Here is a 20,429-nt window from a genome sequence, read left to right as displayed (position 1 = left end):
GAAGTCTAAAGTGAGAAGAAACTTAGTCATCATTTGTAAGAGAGATGTAAAAAGCATCAATTGAAATTTTTCCTCCACAAAGAAAATCTTACGGAATCCATATCTACTACAAAGAGACAGAACACTTTCATCATCCTTCCCCGCTTGTTGAACCCTTGAAAACCTAACTCCTGCTTTAGGTGTTGCTTATAAACAACCATACGATGGCACTAGAGTCAATGCTAGTGAGTTTGTGCTGCTGGATTCTAAAGAATCCCCTCCCTGTGATCACCCTAATGACCTAAGAGGCCAAGAGAATATCCCAGAGTAAATACATGTTGCCTTACACACACTGGGTTGTTGTTGACTGAGCCTAAAATTTGTTAGACAAACACCACACCCGTTGCCACCCTCTGCCCTGCCAGGGGAAAAAAAACCACATAAAATGCAGCCCAAGATTAGAAACAATTTGCCATTGTGAGAGAATCATTAAATGTTTACAGTTAGTGGCTTCCTTCCAATATCTAAGTTGCTCAAAAAGTTACTGGAACTGACTTTGCACACAAAAGCATTAGCACCACCACCAGTCAGATGCTTCTTAGGCTAGAAGTGCAGCAAACCCCAGTCTTAACCATTTCTGTGAATGCTAAACTGGCAAGCTATGTTAAATCCTCTCAAAGACTCCATTGACTGACTAGGCAACTGGGCGTGTGTTTACTTTGTGGGCACACAGGAGAACGTTCCTACACTCGGAGGGTGTCTTTGGCAGGCAGCCTGAACTGCTCAAACAGTGGCTCCAGAATAAGAGCAACACATGACCTCCTCCTTCTCCAGGAAGGGTCTCCTGAACAGGGTAAACAGCACCTGGTACTCAGACTTGACTTTATTCTGGGCTTAGAGTGGTAACACACGAGAAGAGTAAGCAGGATCAGAGGATCTCCATCTAACAGGGCAAAGCAAAGGCACACGCTAAAATGTGCAGTCTGCGGGGTTCTTAGCTTGCTGACCCTGTGCGCACATTAGAGGGCTCTCTGATCCACTCACTGTGGATCTGGAGATCCCCTCAGTCCGGCTGTAGCAAAGCCTCTAAGTTGTAGCTGTAGATTAATATACATTATGCCTGTGTTCTCATCTTGCAGAAATCGCAATAGGAGAATATTCTGAGCCTGAAAATGTGTTAAGTTTCACTGCAAAGCAGTTTCTAAAATTAAATTGACCAAGTATAGAACTCCATAAATCTGGATGAAAAAAATAATGAATGTATCTGTGCTTGGGCTACTCTCTAGTTGGCATTTATTATTCCCTCTTTTAATTAACTGTGAGCAAGAACCCAAAGAAATATAACTTGTCCTGTGACTATTACTAACAGATGTTGGATACTTTCCTGGTGTGCATTACAGTGTTGTAGACCTTGTGAAATGTCACTTTTATAATCAATGTCTTAAACTTTATATAATTATTAGGGCCACCTCAAGACCTTAAATAAGGATCCTTATTCCTATGCCACAGACTGTATTTAAATCTAAATGTTTTCCACGGTAACCCTGTGCATCTGTTTTAAGATGAAATATGCTCACTGTGGGTGAGAGGGTTCAGATGCATAGTTAAGCAGCCAGTGTGGAGAGGGGAAGAAGAGTTGCACATAGCAGTGGGACAACATCAACTTGTTCTCTATCAGTCTCTCCCAAGAGGCCACAACCCTTACAGTCAGATCTGACACTCAGCAACAGATAGAAATAGTTGTTCTAGGAACAGGAGAGAATTAAATGCCATTGCTTCACCATCTTCAAATAATCTAACAGGATTCCTCTCCCTTCCCCTGCTACTGCTTTGGGGATCAAACCCAGGGCTTCATGGATGGTGGACAAGCAAAGGTAGGTTCTACCACTGAGCTGTACCATCTTCCTGTCATGTTTCTTAGCCAGACCACTGAGACTTTATTTTCGTGATGCTAAAGACGGAGCCTGGAGCCTGCTGCACACAGGCAAGCGTTCCACCACAAAGCTGCACTCTTCCTTCCATTTTCCTTAAGTATAACAAGGACAACAATTCACAGTTCAGTGGAGCATCAAAGTTAGCACTTCAAAACAGAAAGTGGTTCATACAGAACTTGTGTCTCCAGCACAAATATTTTAGGAAAAAACAAACACTATGATACTATCAAACTATTTCCATCTGTTATCTGTATAAAGAATCTTTCTTTCAAAACAGACCCAGATAGCCTGTTATTATCCTAGGCCACACTAGGTCAGATGTAGAAGCCTCTCATTTTCATTAGATATCACACATGATCGCCTTTGCTAGCCCACACTGGACCCACCATACCTTAGACTGCAAGTTCATCATTGACTTCTCAAAGGTCTTTGGTGGCGCCCTCTGGTGGTTACAAAGAATTGCAACAGCGCGATTGGCACGGTTGTAAGACAGAATCTTTGCTGGTACATTCTCATCAGCTGCAAAGAAATGTCATAGTAACAGGGTCAATTTGTATACCAAGAATATACACATGAAATGCCCTTAGGGACTTCATCCCTGTAATGTGTATACAGACCCTTCAGCTTATCATAACCAAGTCACGAGGTCAACATTTGAGTCAAAGACAGTAAATTTCTACATAAGCCTGAATGAGTTTCTGTCACAAGAATAATTCTGAGCCTCTTTATTTTCCTTTAACCTTACTGGATTTTGTGTCAGATCACATTAAGTAGACCAGGCAGTCTCTATAACTACTGTTCCCAGCTTGTCTATAATATTACAGGGAAATCTACGTTTTTTTTTTTTGTTTGTTTTTTTTTTTTTTTTTTTTCTTTTTCTTTTTTTCGGAGCTGGGGACCGAACCCAGGGCCTTGCGTTTGCTAGGCAAGCGCTCAACCACTGAGCTAAATCCCCAACCCCGTTTTTGGTTTTTGTTTCTTAAAACCCCAGGAGTCAGGGGGTGGAGAGGTGGCTCAGCTGTTAACAGTACTGACTGCTTTCCAGATGGTTGTGAGTTCAACTCCCAGCAACCACACAGTGGCTTATAATCATCTGTAATGGAATCTGATACCCTCTTCTGGTGTGTCTGAGGACAGCAGCAGTGTACTCACATAAAACAAATAAATCTTTAAACATAAACAAAACAAACTTCAGGAGACTGGCCATAGATCTGTACACTGCTTTCCTTATCCCCTGTCTCCCACTCCCTAGGCACATGTAGCCTGCAGGAAATGCTGTATTAGAAGAAATGACTGCAGAAAGAGATGGAGGGATCTTAAGCTATATTGCAGGGGCTGCAGATAGGCTCAGTGGGTTAGAAACATTTGCTGCTCATGCAGAGGACTGGGTGGGTTTCTAGTGCTCCTGTGGCGGCTCACAACCACCCCTAACTCTAGTTCCAGGGATTTGACTCTCTTCTCCCTTGGGGCTGGGGTGGGTGTGTTTTTTCAAGACAGGGTCCTGGAACTTGCTCTGTAGACCAGGCTTCCTTCAAACTCAAGAGATCTGCTTGCCTTTGCCTCCCAAGTGCTGGGCCACTGCCACCATGTACAGGCTTTTTAAGGCACTGTTTAAACCAACCCGAAATACCATTTCCAGCATTCTCTGGCTTTCCTAAGACCATGTGACATGCTTACAGCAGATAGTGGGAATTCAGGTGGCTCTCCTAAGACCATGTGACACACTTACAGCAGACAGTGGGAATTCAGGTGGCAGGAGCCAGGAAGGGTGACTCTTGCCTACAGTCTCAGCTGTGGGGAGGCTGAAGCAGAAGCTTCACTAGCCTGAACCACCACAATGAATTGTGGCCAGCCTTTAGCTACAGAATGAGAATTTGTTTTAAATGGAGAGGAGAGGAAGAAAAGTTATAAGGTGCCAGAGGTAATTATTACATACTATTATGAAGACAAAAAAAAAAAAAAAACCCAAAAAACATTTTTCTGGTAACCATGACAACTTTACCCTCCCCAATTTAACAGCACTATCTGTACCCTGTGAGGTTGTAACACAGATAAAATACAAATATTTTCAGAGAAGATACAAAGTTCTTGTCAGTATCCTATGAGATTCATCTAGAATTTGCAGTGGGAGTGGGAAGAAAGGCCTTGGTTTTGTTTAGACAGCTAAGCCTCTTCAAGAGGCTACAGGGAAAGGATGAAGAGAAGGACACTGGCAGCCTCCCAGGGACAGCCCTAGAGTAACTACTTACGGGCTGTGAGCTCTTTAAGCTGCTGCTGCAGCGTGATGGAGGCATTGTAGGTACGGAACACCTTGGCAGTCAAGCCCTCCATGAGATCTTGAAGATGCTTATTTAGAATACCAGTCTGCAGAAAACAAGACAACAAAGAGGATATTGGAACTGAGGTAAACGTCCAATCACCCTTTCCCCTGCAGCAAGCACTAGGAGTCACTGTGGCAGTGCTGCCACCATCCTGTCAGTTACTGTCCTGTCCTTCAAGGAGGAAGTTAGCAAAGAGGGAAAATAATTCCAGAACACAGGACTGCATAGTGCCTTTCTATAAAGTACTTTAATCTTAAGTTCAAAACAACAAATTTGTTCTTTCTTACAAATATCTCTCCAGTAAAGAAAGCAAGTGAAAGTCTTAGGTCTCTAGTACAGGCAGCTGGGCATCTCAGAAAAGGATGAAACAAAGAGGGAAAGAAACACGTAAAGCTCAACTTGTTCTGCCTCAAAGCTTTGGTAGTAATCCACTGCACCACCCCACAATGCTGGAGGGAGATAGGGCGACACAGGATACGACACATGCACTGAGTGCCCCAAGGGAGGAAGGATATATAGAATGTCACTGGACAAGCTGGGCTGAATGGACAGTTCAAATATCCACTGAGAACTCTTGACCCAAGAGCCTGAGGTTGCTTGGACTCTAGCCCAGTGTCTTGTGTTTACTCACATTAAGTCGATCAAAAAGATCATCCTCAGGCTGCTTGTTCTCCATAAATAGTTGTAAGTTTTTGAAAACCTAAAAGAAGTCCAATTATTAATTTAAAATTTTTAGAAATAATTTCAAACTCACAAAAGCTTTTAAAAGAGAGAAAAGGCAAAAGACAACCTATATACATGATACCTAAGTATCAGTTCGAGCCATTTGTGGTATATAGTGTAGCCCTTTAGCACCAAACATCCTTGCATCTACTTCCTAAGAACAAAATGCTCCCTTATATCCAAACTATGTTTACACTAGTTGCACAATTTAACTGGTGCCCACTGTTATCTAGTGGGCATATTAAGTATTTAGGTACCCATATGCCTCTCTCATGGGTCTTCAGAGATCTGAGAACTGAAAGATTACAACTTTATTCAGTTGGGAATTGGCCCGGGACTAAGAAAAGGCACAAGATGACAAGTGCACGACATGACCAGGGGAGGCTGTGATGCTTAAATCACTAAAGTGGGTTCAATCTGACACTGAGTTTGCTGTCAGAGCTAAAATGAGGCACACAGTACACCAAGCAGTACCTCTCCTCTTTCTTTGAGATCATTTTTACCAGAGCCCATCAAAATGCACAGCATATAAAAGCCCTCAATAAATATTTGCTGAATGAACAAACAAGGAGAAAGATCAAGCCAGAGAAGCACAGGCCATATGAACTCACTCGTTTCTCAACTGGGACTTTGTTATAGTATCTGATTGAGTCCTTCCCAGGAAAGTCAAACTCCACCACGTACTCCTGACCATCCAATTCTGGGTGTAGATTGATGTGTTCCACTCTAAGTGAACAGCAACCCACAGTGTCTGCTGTCTCTCCTTCTTCCTTCTCATTGCCTGCTCTCAGAGCAAGCTGTGTAGGAAAGAGAGTGGGGTTGTTAAGAAAGAGATGAACATCAGTGAAGAAACACAGACCTTATGATCTTAAGGAAACCCTAAACCAGAAGACCCCAATTCTGTGGATGGAGCATCAATCTGCATAAACTAAAACTCAGATTCTACAATGTTATAACTCATATGAAAGTCACAAGAATACCCAGAGGCCAAGTTTCTTTATGTCCTTAGAATGAAGATAGAAGAAAAAAAGTTAACAAGGCAACAAATGAGAACACGTTTTCATGATAAGAGTCAGTTAAAAACTATTATCAATTTTGTGTGAATTCAGAATTTGGGCTAAAATGTAAGCGTAAAATGAAAAAAAAATCTTCTGAGCATTAAAAAACTGAACTTTATAGCACTATCTTTCAAACTGCAATTGTTAATAAATCACACCTTTTGTTTAAGAATTGTTTAGATTATAATCATCGCTTTCTACAAGAATGAAATTGGAAATAACTACCCAAATTCAATGCAACTAGTTAGCCAGTGGTTTGTGCAGTTTCTGATTTAATTTCAAATAAATAAAAATGTTATGTTGGATTTTGACATAAAATTAAGTACTTTTGCAGTATAGATCATGGTAAAAAACCTTGAAAGCATCACAGTTATTTAAACAACAACAACAACAAACCAATAATGTTCAGTTTATGCAGATCCTCCTGTCACAGAGACATACTGTACATGCCTCTTTCTTTGTATCCAAATCTACTGTCCCTACTGGGCTAAATCTGATTGTAAGTCACACAGCAAACAGAGTTCTGGTCCCTGTACTTAGAGTGGAGCTGTCCAACGTGGATAAAGGAAGCTGCTCCCACCTTATCAATGAAGTACAGTGCTACAGCTCTCTGCCGAACTTTCATCTCTTTGGACTTCCAGTCTTCCCGATACTGATTTCGGATCTTGTCCACACACTTCTTCAGTCGCCGAGCAGTCTCATACTTCTGCCAGTCTTTCTCACCCTGCCGAGTGGAGAAACACTGAATATTCAGAGCTCTCAACCCAAGAACAGGAGCCTGAGCTTAACCAAAGCTGGAAAAGCATAGAACTAAAGAGGAAGTAAAGTCTGGGGCATTTAGCCTGACAAGAATATATGCTGTTCCACGTTCACATAACTGACTCCTATCTAATTGCTAAGACAGCTTTCCAATCTAAAAAAAGGTTCACACTCTTGTGAGAATCCCACTAAGCATGCCCCAAACTGACTTCTGTGAACACGAAGGACGTAAGCATCCCCACTGCTTCGCAAGCACCACAGCCTTGCTGTGAAATGTGAGCCCTGACACCAGTTTTCTGCTAGCACTGAATTCCATTAAATTCAAGACAACCAGAGTTTCATGGACCTATCAAAGAAACAGAACCCAAGATACTACATGTAATTACCAAGGAACACAAACCCTTCCACGAATAGGTATAATTATTCACCATTTTCTCACTTCTGCATTTAAAAACAGTCTCTGAGAAGAAAGATGTTTCTGGGAACAGCTTCCTTCCTTTCTTCTTTTTTTAGTTTTCCCAGACATGGGTTCTCTGTAGCCCTGACCGTCCTAGAGCTAGCTCCATGGATTGGGCTACCTTAACTCAGAGATCTGCCAGTCTCTGCCTCCAAATGTTGGGATTAAAGGTGTGCACCACCACCACCTGGCTTCTTTAAACAAAACAAAACAGAGTTTTTAGCATAAAGTTTGAGATCTGACCCTAAAGTACATTAGGTGTCATGAAAACGTTACACATGTTTGGTATTATAAACCTAACCAAGAACCTGTAGTTGGGGAGCTGATGGGTGAAAGCACTACTATGATTTGTGCTAAATGGCTGCCTTCTAACCACATATCTCTACACCCACAGACTTAGTCTTCATCAGCAGAGTTGTGCAATGGATTTTAATACCAAGGCTGCAACTGGTCAAAGTACAGAGAGCAGAATGTCTGAAATACTCAGGTATGAATGAGACCTCTACATCACACACTCTGACCTCAAGGTTCAGGAAGCATCGGAAAAGGTGATGGAAAGACTTAAAGAGGCACAAGCAGGAAGGACTGGGGTCAAGGTATAGTCTAAACATGGTAGGGCCACTGCAGTTAGGAACTGGTGTGGTTGCCTGCACAGTGTCAAGCCAGTCAATATTTCATCATGAAGTGGGGAGGGATGCACAAGCCCCAACTCCTAGCTAAGGAGCTATTGACATTCAGTAGCTGCTGGTGTGTATCGGTAGTCTCTTTTGAGGTGTGGTACCTGGTGGCTTTCCCATGCCCCACTGGACAGCCCCCACCTATGTATATATGGACACCACTAGTTCAATTGAATGGGTACTAAAAAGAAAAGACACAAAGTTAAGAGAATGATGTGTGTGGAGAGAAGCTGGTAGTAGTGGAAGTAGGGGGAAATAGGAAGTAGGGGGTTAGTTGTACATTGTATGACATTTATAAAGACTAAAATAAATAAACAAAGAAAAAAGAAAGAAAGAAAGAAAGAAAGAAAGAAAGAAAGAAAGAAAGAAAAAGAAAGAAAGAAAGAAAGAGAAAAAGAAAGAAAGGAAGGAAGGAAGGAAGGAAGGAAGGAAGGAAGCAAGCATTGACATTAAGCAACAGAAGATTTCTGTTACCACCCTGAGTAAAAACAGACTCAAAAGCAAGGATTAATAACGTCAAGTGAGAGAGATCAGGAAAATTCCACACAGGCAGAATTTTACAAGGTGCAAAACTGACTATATGAGAACTTAAGAATCTGGAGCTAGAGATGGCTTATCAATTGAAAGCCGCTGCTGCTCTCTTCCAGAAGACATGGGTATGCTCAATACCCATATCAGATGTGACCTATGACTCCAGCTCCAGAGGAATCTATCTGATGCCTCCTTCACTGCAGGACTCAAATGCACATGCCCCTACATAGACACATAGGACTTAAAGGAAAAGAAATAACCCAAGAATTTCTCCTCTTAATTCTTTGAGCCTACAAAAAAGGAGAGGAGGTGATAGTGATTTCTTTTTGCATATTCTTGATTTCCACCTGAGACAAAAGGACCTGACCATAGGACTGACCCATAGGTTCCACAGGACCCAAAGGACATGAAGGCATGGGGGCATGTGGAACAAAAAGGTTTACTTCCAGATCTTAACGAATGCTCAGAAAGCAATGATTTTTGGATGTGCTAAGGAGTCGTCAACATTTCCTCACAATTGTGTGTGTACTATCTGTATAGGCTTGTCTGGCTTTAAAACAAGAGGTTCAATAATTGTCTCATTTCCCGGGGAGCTGAAAATGTCTCTCTGATTTCTCTAAGTACAACTTGACATGTAAGCGAGTGAATCAGAAAAGTACAGTACAAGCTATCCTCCTGGTACAATGCAATAACGCACCTCTACCACAATTACATAAACCACAGCCAACAAGACACCTGAAAGACTCACCAAGACACACTACCTGGCCAGGAGCGGGCTCTTTTCCCCACTCCAAACCACACAGGCATTGGTCCATCTCAATGACTACTGAGGGCATGAGGTAGCGGTCAGGCAAACAAGGTTCGAGAAAGTCCAGTAAGTAATTTATAAGAGACCACTAAAGAGCTTTCCCATCACATGATTGGCCTCCTGGAACAAACTAAAGTTTTCTCTGGAGCACTAGGATGGAGAACCCTAGGATCAAGGACAAAAGACACCCCATAAAGGGCTAACAGGCAAGGAAGGGCTAGCCTCCTGGTATGCTTATGCTGGTTGCTTTCAGTGCTGCCAAACAGAGCCTATAAAATGATAATAAACTTAAAACCTTTTTGGAATGCTCCTAAAAAATATCCACCTAGGTCTTCCAGGAGTCACATCGAAACCATCATAGAAGGTCCTTTCCTGCCACTGGCAGAGATGTGCTCCCCCAAATTCTATTACCACATCAGTACATTACTAATGTGGGGTAGAAAAACAAAGGCAGATATTGTAGGAACTTTGACTCCCTTTCCTCTTTCCCTAGTTGGCAACCTCTCCACAATGGAGAAAAAACTAGTTAGTGGCAGTTATAAACCAGTGGTCACCACACTTGTCTTAAATGTAGATACTTATCCACTCAGTAACACAGGCAGACAGAGTCGGGGCTGCAGAGCAGGATGGGAGCTGTTTGTCCTAACTCTTCTCAGGGTGTGCACTGGGGAGAATTGCCATTTGCTACTACACTTTGAGTGTGTGAATAAGACAAACTCAGACTGGTTGCTCAGAGGCTTGTACCTGAAATAGGGTCTTTCACTGGCCTAGAATTCACCAGATTGTTGGACAAGCCAGGCCCAGGGATCCTCCTGTCTCTGCCTCCCCAGTGCTGTAATTACCAGCAAGTGCTACTATGCCAAGCTTTTTCAATTAATGTGGGGGTTGGGGATTTAGCTCAGTGGTAGAGCGCTTGCCTAGCAAGCGCAAGGCCCTGGGTTCGGACCCCAGCTCTGGGGGAAAAAAAAATTAAATTAATGTGAATTGCCACATCTTTTATCTTTACTTTTGAAAATTTCATACATTTATATAATAAAATGTGGTATCTATCTTCCATTTCCCCTCAGGTCCCCCATACCCCCTTACCACTTCAAGTTTTTGGTTTTATGATAGCTCAGTAAGTACAGTTAGTGCACCATAAATCATGTGTGCACTGACACATGTGTGCACTGACACAGCAGCACTCACTGGAGCATGTGACGTCTATCAGAATCTAGAAAAAAAACAAAGCCTCCTTAGTAGCCCTGGCTAGCCTGGTACTTGCTACAAAGACGAGGATAGCCTTAGATTCAAAGAGATTCTTCTGCCTCCCTAGTACTAGATGAAAGGTTGTGCCACCAGAGTAGTTTTTGTACTACTCTGTGATTTTTGTACTAAGTGATTGAGTATATTGGATATAGTGCTAAGATCTGACAATGCCAGACAAGGCTTTATTATACATTTATTCTTACATATTTGAATTATTTCATTAAAATAAAACTCAGAGCTGGAAAAATTATTCAGAGATTAAGTACACTTTCTGCCCTTACAGAGGAAGTAGGTTTGGTTCCCAGCACCCATAAACAGCTCACTACTGTCCCTAGCTACCTCTGGTTCAGGGAATCGGATACCTTTTATTGGACTCTGTGGACACAAGGCACACACAGTATACATGCATTATGCAGGCAAAATACTCATACACATAAAATAAAAATAAATAAGCCTAAAACAATAGCAACAACAACCCCACCCCCAACCCCCAAAAAGCCTAAAGCCTGAGCCTTTGTCTTTGTTTAAGAATGAAATACTGCTCTGGGTAGCAGTACACGACATTATTCACTGTGCTATCAGACTATACCCTGAGAAGCCACTGCTGGTCTGCTAGATGGAAGGGGACTAAGACAAGACTGAGAGCAACTTCCAAGAAGCCACAGGCACTGCCTTTCTCACCCCTGGTTGCTAGCAGTCCCACCTTTCCAGACCTGTAATGACTATTCTTGGGATCGCATCCCAGTTGTCTCAAGTCAAGCATTCTATCATGGGGTGCTTCTCAAGTTTATTACTGTGACTAACCATCTTGTAGAAACCTAGAAAAATCCTTTCTATGTAGTTATCTGATTATTGTCTAGACTAAGACGGGCTGACACTTCTGCTCTTGTGGTGCTGCCCTGGCTTGCCTAGCAGGGATCTTACTCTTGTGAGAACTACAGTAGGAGGACACAACAGTGACATACTTGAAATCTATCCCCTTTCCTCCACTCTCACTGCCATCATCTGCCTTGGTCACTAGATTTTCTTGCCTTTAGAACAGCTGTGCACCACGAAGTAGTCAAAACTACCAAGTATGTCACAAGTCCAATCTTATTTTTCTTCTTTACATCTAGGTCAGTAGCTTCCTTTGGACTTATTTAAAAATTTTCTAAGTTGGAGCTAAAGTCCTGGCCGGTCTGCTTCTGCAGGGCCTTTTTCATGTCTCTTATTGCTCAAAGTACTCTGTTCCCCAAACATGGGAGCTCTTTCTCACCACAGCAGAAATTTCAGAAGGTTTTATTCTCTCTCTTTGGAATGCTAATTCTCTTTGTTTTCCTTTCTAGTGGCAAATGAGATTCCTATTCATCTCAAAAATCGAACCTTAAATCTTCGTGGGAGGGTCTGGGGTGGGAGAAAAAATAAAAAAAAAAAAAAAAATCTTCGTGGAAAAGCCTTCCCTGAGACTGAGCAAAGCTTGAGCCCTGAGGTCCAATCTTAAGTGGCACTTATACTTCTGTGCAGCAGCATTTACCACAGTTTATATTTATTGGTGTGATAACTCGCATGCTTGCTAATCTTGCTGAAATTGGTAACCTATGTTTAAGACAGCCTTCCATTCAAAGTCCTTAAATGGTTCTCTTCCCGGAACAAAACAGTCTTCTTTGGCATGATATTTAAGACTGGCCACAATTTGACAGCAGGATGTCATGGGAGAGCATGAGATTGGAGATCTAAATTACATTCTAAGAAGACTGATAGAGTTGCCAGCTATCAGATCTAGGACTTTTTTTAAATTCCCACAGACTAAATTTATTCATGAATATATGCCTGTAATGGTTATTAAATGCCAACTTACATGGAAAAGCTTTTTAACACTAAAATAATATTCAACACAGACTGACAATTTTCTGACTGTGGAGAATATACATAGGATGTACCATTAATGTGACATTTAATATATTAACAATATTATAGAACCACCACTATTTAGTAGTTGTGTATGTGGTACATGAATATTATAGTGTGTGGTGTATGTGTATGTATGTGTAGGCACACACACACTTCTCTGTGTAAGCACAAGGAGACTCTCCACCTTTATTTTTAAAAGATTTTTATTTTATGTTATGGGTATTTTGCCTGGCTACCTGTGACTACATACACGCAGAGCCCACAGAGGCCCAGAAGAGGGCGTCAAATCCCCCTAGAACTGAACTGTTTGTGAGCTGTGGTGGGGGCACTAGGAATATCAAACACTGGCCATCTGGAAAAGCAGCCAGTACTCTTAGCCACTGAGTCAGTCTTAGCCAGTCAGTACTCTTTAGCCCCTCTACCTGGTTAAGAACCTGAAGATCGAAAAATCAGCTATACTGGCTGGCCAGCGGCTCCTAGAATCTGACTGTATATGTTCCCAACACTGAAGTCACAGTCATGCACGGCTATGTCTAGCTTTATGTGGGTGCTGGAGATGTGAACTCAGGTCACATCTTGCTTTTACAAAAAGTGTTCTTAGCCATTGAGCCTTCTCCCCCAGCCTATTTGACACGGTCTATGTTACTTTTCACATCTCTGTACACCTCAACTTACACTCTTTTGTCCGTAAGCACCCAAGTTTGTTTAGAAGACCTCTTTTAAAGAGCTAATTTTAATCTGATTTCCTTTAAAAAGTCCATTATGATGTTAAGAATAACTATTAACAAGAACAATTACCTTTCTTCTAACACAACTGGATCCTTACACAATTTGCCTACCAACCTACAATTCCATTAAGGAATAAAACTATGATTTCTCTATCCACTCTTCTTGTGTTTTTTGTTTTTTGTTTTTTGTTTTTTTTTTTTTTTTGTTTTTATTTTCGGAGCTGGGGACCGAACCCAGGGCCTTGCGCTTGCTAGGCAAGCGCTCTACCACTGAGCTAAATCTCTAAACCCTCTCTATCCACATCTATAGTTCTGTAAACTACTCATGGAAGAAAAAAATTAACAGTCTCAGTTCTCCCTTCTGATTCTATACTTACTCTAAAACAGAAAAACTATTTTCCAATTTATTTGAAAAAAGTATCCAGATGGTATTTTCCATTAAGAAGGTAGAGACACATGTCAGATCACAGGGTATAAGCTAGAAAGCATTCAAAATGTATATAGCCTTTTCATTTCTGACTCTTGGATCTTAACAATGCTAAATCCTTATAAACAAGGGTTTCAAAGTCTTTAGCTTCAGACTCTTCAACGGAAAACAGTTCTAGACTACACAGAGACAATTTCCTTGGCTGTTTTTGTGAACCCAATGTCTCTTTTGGTTGTAGTTCACATATCCATAAAGTCTGATGGAACAAGCTTGTAAAACTCTTGAGAACACAGAATATATAGGTACCTGGCTAACAAGATCCCAAGACAGTCCTAGCAGTAAGTCTAACAATTGAAAACAACTCCTGAGTATATAAGATGCACATGGTGGGCTAGCAATATTTCAACCACAACCTAAAGAAACCTACTCAGATGAGACATCAGAGAACATCAAGTATATAAAGCTCTAGGTGTCTACATTCAGAGAAAAACAGTTTCTACACTTCTCACATAAGCCTACTAACCATGTCATCACATCCTGTCAGCAGCACTGACTGTGAGGGCAAGAGCTGCTCCTGCACAATCACTATTGCCACATGCCCTCTCTCGGAACAGAACAGGACTGCAGAAAACTTCCACGGGTAAGATTAAATAGGACACAAATGTAAAACATCTTTTAAATAAGAGTTTACCGGGTAATGCTAACCATGAAAGTGCTTGCCCTCTCAGGGAGAGGGTAGGTTTTTTTGTTTTTTTTTTTTTTTTTTGGAGCTGGGAACCAAACCCAGGGCCTTGAGCTTGGTAGGCAAGTGCTCTACCACTGAGCTAAATCCCCAACCCCGAGGGTAGGTTTTTAATTTGTTAAAATGAGTCTAGAAAGCACACTGCAACACAACCAAAAGAGAAAGTGATTATTAGCCCCACCAATGGGTGTAGCCTATATTTATGCTTACCTTGATTCGTGAACTGGGATTCAGCATGATATATTTGATAGAACCTTGGATATTCTCTGTCCAGGAGACCAGCCAAGTAACCTTGTTATCATGTCGAACTTCCTTCCATTTATGTCCAGGAGGAGGAGAAGGAACCTTGGCATCTCTGTGAAAATAATCATGCAGAAGGGAAGTGAAATGAAAAGTGACAAACCATGTCCCCTCTCATCCTGCCCTCAGTTCTGAACAAAACCTTAAGACCTACTCATGCCTGCAATACCCTCTTAACACAGATCTCCTCTTAACACTACGAATAGTCCCAACCACCAGCCGTGAGGAAAGAGCCCTGCACCCACTTCTCCCCCACAGGTGAACTGCTGTGCTCACTTGCTACAGTTGATGATGATGTCCTCAGGCATGATCCTTCTCTTCAGCATACCCATCTTGGGGTGGTTGCCACGGCCTCGGAAGAGCCCTGGAGGCTCTATCTTGAAGTTGGCAATCCGCTCTCTATGATTATCCATTACACAAAAGCCATATTCTTTCAATAATTTTTCATTTTCTTCTTTGATTTTCTAAAATAGATCAAGGAAGTATACAAAATGAATTCAAATTCCTACATGCTAAGAATCACATATTTTTACCTCTTGCAGAAGAAAGATCAAAGTCTAAAAATCACTCAGAAACTCAAATATAGGAAAATGTGTAGATTTTAAACACACACACACACACACACACACACACACACACACACACACACACACACACATTATTAAATGCCCAAAGATCTATCAAGAATAATGACTTTACACAATTAATAGATTCTCAACTTTTTTTTTTTTTTACTGCAGACTGAACTACCACTGAACTAAAGCTTCAACCCTTAATCTTCTATTCAAAGTATTTCTAGTTTAGTTTAGTTTTAAGGATCTGGTCTCATGTATCCCTGGATGTCTTCAAACTCTCTATGTAACTGAGAATGACACTGAATTTCTGATCCTCCTGTCTCCTGGCTAGGCATGTATGGACACTGCACATGGATTATACAGTGCTGGGGAGCAAAAACATGGCTCCATGCACATTAGGAAAAGTCCTGTACCAACTGAACTACTGTAGCCCCAGTCCTACGTAGGTATTTTTAAATGTGATTCTTATAAAGAAGGAGAGGTAAATGCTGGGCAGTAAGGAAGGACTGAATGTATAAAATTGGAGACCCACAAAAGGATATAAACTAAATTCTTTCCCTTTTAGTGTCAACTCTCATGGATTTTTGTTTCGGTTTGTTTTGTGGTAGAGGAAAAGTGCATAAAACATACACTTGACAGTGAAAGTGTAAAATTTAATGCACACCTTCAGAATCACTATTCTGTTTCATTGAGAGGTAAAGCCTAAATTTGGGTCTGACTAATTTTAGTGTGTGGTGTTTGTGTTTTTTTGTTGTTTTGGTTTCTTTTCTTTACCTAAGTTAGGGTTTTACTGCTGTGAATAGACACCATGACCAAGGCAACTCTTACAAGGGTAATATTGAATTGGGGCTGGCTTACAGGTTCAGAGCTTTAGTCCATTATCACAAAGGTGAGGGCACGGCAACATCTAGAAGGAGCTCAGAGTTCTACAGCTTCATTTGAAGGCTGCTAGCAGAATACTGACTTCCAGGCAGCTAGGATGAGGGTTTTAAAGCCCACACCCACAGTGACACACCCGTTCCAACAAGGCACCAACTTCTAATAGTGCCACTGGCTGGGCCAAGCATATACAAACCATCATAGTTCTTTATAACCAAATTTTAATTAAAAATAAAAACTCATGCTAGGGACTGGGGATGAAGGGAAATTATAGAACACTTACCTATTATCACAAATTGTCATACCATTTCATTATTTCCTAAAAGATCACTGTCAGAGCCACTTAACAGCATTTCCCATGGGGTTTAAAGTCCCCAAGGAACCTGTCTCAAATACTTTATTGGGTATGTAGTTTCAAGTTTTTTGTTTGTTTTCTGAGATGAAGCAAACCCAGGGCTGCATGTTTGCCAGGCAATCATTCTCCTACTGAGTTAAATCTCTAACCCACACTTTATATTACATGATTCTTAATCCACAAAGGTATGGTATATGTGGGAGTTCAGCCTCCTCATTCTAACCATTCTCCTCTATCCTATACATGGTGATTCGTGTGTGGAGGGTTCTCCTGAACCTTGCCTTTCTTATTATTATTATTTTAGCTTTTAGACAGGGCCTTGCTATCCTCAAACTCTTGATCCTCCTGCTTAGCTCTTTCTAGTTCTGGGATTACAAGAGTGCAACATCACAGTGATTCAATAACCAAGTCCTGCTTAACTTACTGGCCACAGGTACCCTTGTCAGGGGCTTACACAGGCAATGTTTCTAAAAGCTTTTTGTTACTTGGACTAGCATTACAGAAGTCCAAAATGATCTTTATGTTTAAAATCATTGGTGCTGTAGAAATGACTCTATGATTAGAGCAATTCCTAGCACCAATGCTGGGTAGCACAAAACCACACGGAACAGTTCCAGATCATCAGTTATCTTCTGGTCTCCACACTTATATGCATACATGCACATACAATTAAAATAAGAAACATTCAAAACGTGAATAGGCCAAATCTCAGTGATTTGATTCAAAACTACAGCTAGACTAGACTTAAACTACAGCTAGATTAGACTTAAACCACAGCTAGACTAGACTTAAAAAGTCTAATGCAGTGTCTTTGCTTGTTCTGTGGAGACATCACAGTTCTTGCTTCCATCACAGAATGGAACATAATTTGCAATAATTCTCTTGCCTCAGGCCTGGATACTGAGATTTCAGACATGTACCAACACAGAGAGCTACCAGTTAACACAACTCATACATGTAATTAGACTTTACCAAGTAAATCTTTAACAGAAAAATATAAAATTAATGAATTCAATGTCGTGTCACAGGAACCAAAAATTAGACAAAGAAGCACTACCCACGATTTCTATCATACCAATTTTTCTTCCTTGCTCATCTGTTTCCGAGCTTCTGATTGAGCTTTGAAATACTGGCTCATCTGTGTAAAGTCGCATTTGCTTAGGTTGGTAATCGTATTTTTTTCATCATTAGTCATTTCCTAGTTGAATGAAAAGGTAAAAAAAATGTAAATATAATAAGTCTTCCTATTTCTTCAAAATTAAATCTTTTTTCCTTTAATCAAAGGTTATCTAGAAGGGAAGCCAACCTCAGTGACCTTTCTTCTGGGAAGAGGGGTTATTCTGTTATAAGGTGTATACTTTTAATATAAGTATATTTTAGTGGTTTATCAAAGAGAAAAATTACTCTCATTTCTTTGGGAATCTTTGACAAAACACAAACTCACAAGCACATGAACAAACACCAACTCAAGAGACATGTATTGGGGTTGGGGATTTAGCTCAGTGGGTTCCTGAGTTCGGTTCCCAGCTCCGAAAAAAAGAAGAAAAAAAAAAAAGAGAGAGAGAGAGACATGTATTAACCAATTACTTTAGCAATAAAGAGAAACGCTTTCTTATTCCCATGCAGAACAACTTATTCTGCTCTTATTAAATCTGACTTTAGAATAAATGATGAATAAATAAATAGATGATGAATTTTAATTCAGCCTTTATTCACAATTATCCAAATGGAGAACAATGATATTTTTATATAGGCTAACATGGTATGGGTAAGTCACCATGGATGAAGACAGAATGTGTGGTCAGACTAATCCTGTGCAAAGGCATCAGAAGACAATCCCTGCAGAAACAATGCTGTTTCCTTTGCTCAACTGGAATTGAGGTTTTCTGTTTAACCCAATCTGATAAACTCCTTCCTGCAGTCACATGAAAGCTGAGATATATTCTTGTTGGACAAAACCCATTTAAAATAGTAATGGACAAAAGATATAGTTAAACTATGTTTTGTGGTTTTTTAAAACAAACTGTTAAGGCATTAACAAATGGGCTACACTTCCCAGTCAGCACTTTTGTGAACTATAAGATATGAACACATGGGCCACAATACCTTTCTCCAGTCTTTAAAGAAATTTTTCCTGAATATTTCCTTAGTAGTATATTCATGGTCAAGCATTTTTGCAAAGAATGTAGCTACTTCTTCTGCTTTGGGACTCAGCTTCATAACTTTACCTAAAGGAAGAAAATGGTTCCAAACAGTGAGGCACAAAACTCTTATTATATGTGCACTGACTACTGGAGAAGTCATTACTGATTGCTTACCTTTCCAAGGTGTACAAAGGTCTGCTGACACACAGTTATAACAACAACAGAGTAACAAACTGTTATATATCTACTTATAAAATTTCTCCTTCTCTTAGTAGATATTTACCTGGGTCTTTTTTTGGAGACTATGCCAGTTAATTGTTCCCAGGTGCCTGCTCAGGACAGGGATGACCTGGGGAAGGCCCAGCCACTCTTCCTTTTCCTTTCAGCAAGCAGGGTCCTTTACACCTCTTCAATGGTTTTTAAAAATCAAATCCTCAGAAGGACTCCTGCCACTGCTAAGCTAAGCAGCCTCTGTTCAGGAAGGGGAGGAAAGGATAGGGGCAGGGAGTGGAAGAAAGGAAGTGTGGGGAAAAGAAATAGGCATCTTTCTTCTTCAAAGTTACGTGGGTGGAATATGAATAAAAATATATATTCATAGCAGGCAAGCCCAGATTTTTCCCACATAAAAAGCCTAAGTAAGACCTTCCTCTAGAATCTTACTACTCAAGTAGTTCACAGACCAAAAGCATCACAAGCAAATTTGTAATAAATACTAAGTTTTGGGCCTCAATCTTATACCTAGAATCAAAAACTGCATTGTGTGTGTATGTGTTTGGTTGTGTCCATGTAAGGTCAGAGTCTGAGTTGTCAGCCCTTGCCTTCCATCTTATTTTGAGGTAAAGTCTCTTTGCTCACTGCTATAGATCTCTAGGCTAGCTGGCACAGACTCATCCAATTCTCATCTCCACTTCCCCTCTACCATAGGAACGTGCTACAATTACAGACAAGTGTGCTACTCTGATGTGGTTCTAAGGAAACAACCTTAAGTCATCACGTTACCCATGGAGCCATCTTGCTGGCCAGAAAGAGCACTTCTGAAGCACTAGTGTATGCAGAGGTAATAGAGGTATACATAGCGTGCGCCTGAAACCCTGGGAACAGCACCAGGAACTCACTTCTTTCAGGAAAGCCCAATCAATCCACAGTACGACCCGTGGGTGGGGCTAGGCAGCGTGGAAGTACGAGTGAGGTCTGCTCTAAAACCCTCGTTTCACAAGGAAAGCCACTAAACTGATGAGTAAGTCCTGGAGGTGATTTTGTGTTCCTCGGATAGATCCTAACTAGCAGTGAAAGAAAAGCACTTAATCTACCAAAGAAACCCTTAATCTACCAAATATTCAAAGAGAATATTGCACTCCTAGGGCCAATTTCTATCTTTTCTCAAAAAGTCAACTTTACAATATTACACAGAAACAATTTATGCCATAATAGCATTCAAATGCATTCTAAATGAGATTAATATAATCTCACTGCTTACAATTATGTAAGTACTAATAATAAATAATTCAGAGGGATTCACATTTATTACAGAAATCTAAAACTTAACCAGAAGCCTACTCATTGTAAAATTGAGACATCTTACTGGATAATACTGCTCCTCCAGACTGTATGAAGCAGGGAAAACTGAGCGTGCTATAGACAGAGATCAGCTTGGGAGACATAACTTAAAAGGCCAATGGGTGTTGTAGCTCTTCCTCAGCTCTTTCAAGATTCTTTGTTGGAAAAAGACTGAGTAAGATGTTCCCGCTTCTCTTCATCCCCACTCAGGTCTGAACAAGAGTTGCCAGCAAAACACAATTCAAATATAATGAAGGGATAAATAAATAAACAGGTAATAAATAAATGGGGGGAGCAGGGAAGGTAGCACTAGCTTATAATTGTAGCATTTGGAAGG

At 40.7% G+C, this 20,429-nt stretch overlaps 1 protein-coding gene across 1 annotated transcript in view; it reads right to left on the bottom strand.

The window, feature by feature from the left end:
• Top1 (DNA topoisomerase I) overlaps positions 1 to 20,429 on the bottom strand; it is an 81,413-nt gene that overhangs the window by 4,653 nt on the left and 56,331 nt on the right. The window contains exons 10-18 of the mRNA XM_032904664.1: positions 18,498 to 18,619; positions 17,467 to 17,589; positions 14,859 to 15,046; positions 14,493 to 14,637; positions 6,596 to 6,739; positions 5,569 to 5,754; positions 4,866 to 4,934; positions 4,163 to 4,277; positions 2,305 to 2,432 (exon numbers count right to left, since the gene is read on the bottom strand). Of these exons, the coding sequence (XP_032760555.1) occupies positions 2,305 to 2,432; positions 4,163 to 4,277; positions 4,866 to 4,934; positions 5,569 to 5,754; positions 6,596 to 6,739; positions 14,493 to 14,637; positions 14,859 to 15,046; positions 17,467 to 17,589; positions 18,498 to 18,619 (1,220 nt within the window). The remainder of the gene's footprint in view (positions 1 to 2,304; positions 2,433 to 4,162; positions 4,278 to 4,865; positions 4,935 to 5,568; positions 5,755 to 6,595; positions 6,740 to 14,492; positions 14,638 to 14,858; positions 15,047 to 17,466; positions 17,590 to 18,497; positions 18,620 to 20,429) is intronic.

The sequence above is a fragment of the Rattus rattus genome, chromosome 5, assembly GCF_011064425.1.
Source record: "Rattus rattus isolate New Zealand chromosome 5, Rrattus_CSIRO_v1, whole genome shotgun sequence".
Taxonomy (NCBI): Eukaryota; Metazoa; Chordata; class Mammalia; order Rodentia; family Muridae; genus Rattus; species Rattus rattus.
The sequence above is the reverse complement of the archived record's forward strand: the minus strand, read 5'-3'. Positions and strand labels throughout refer to the sequence as shown.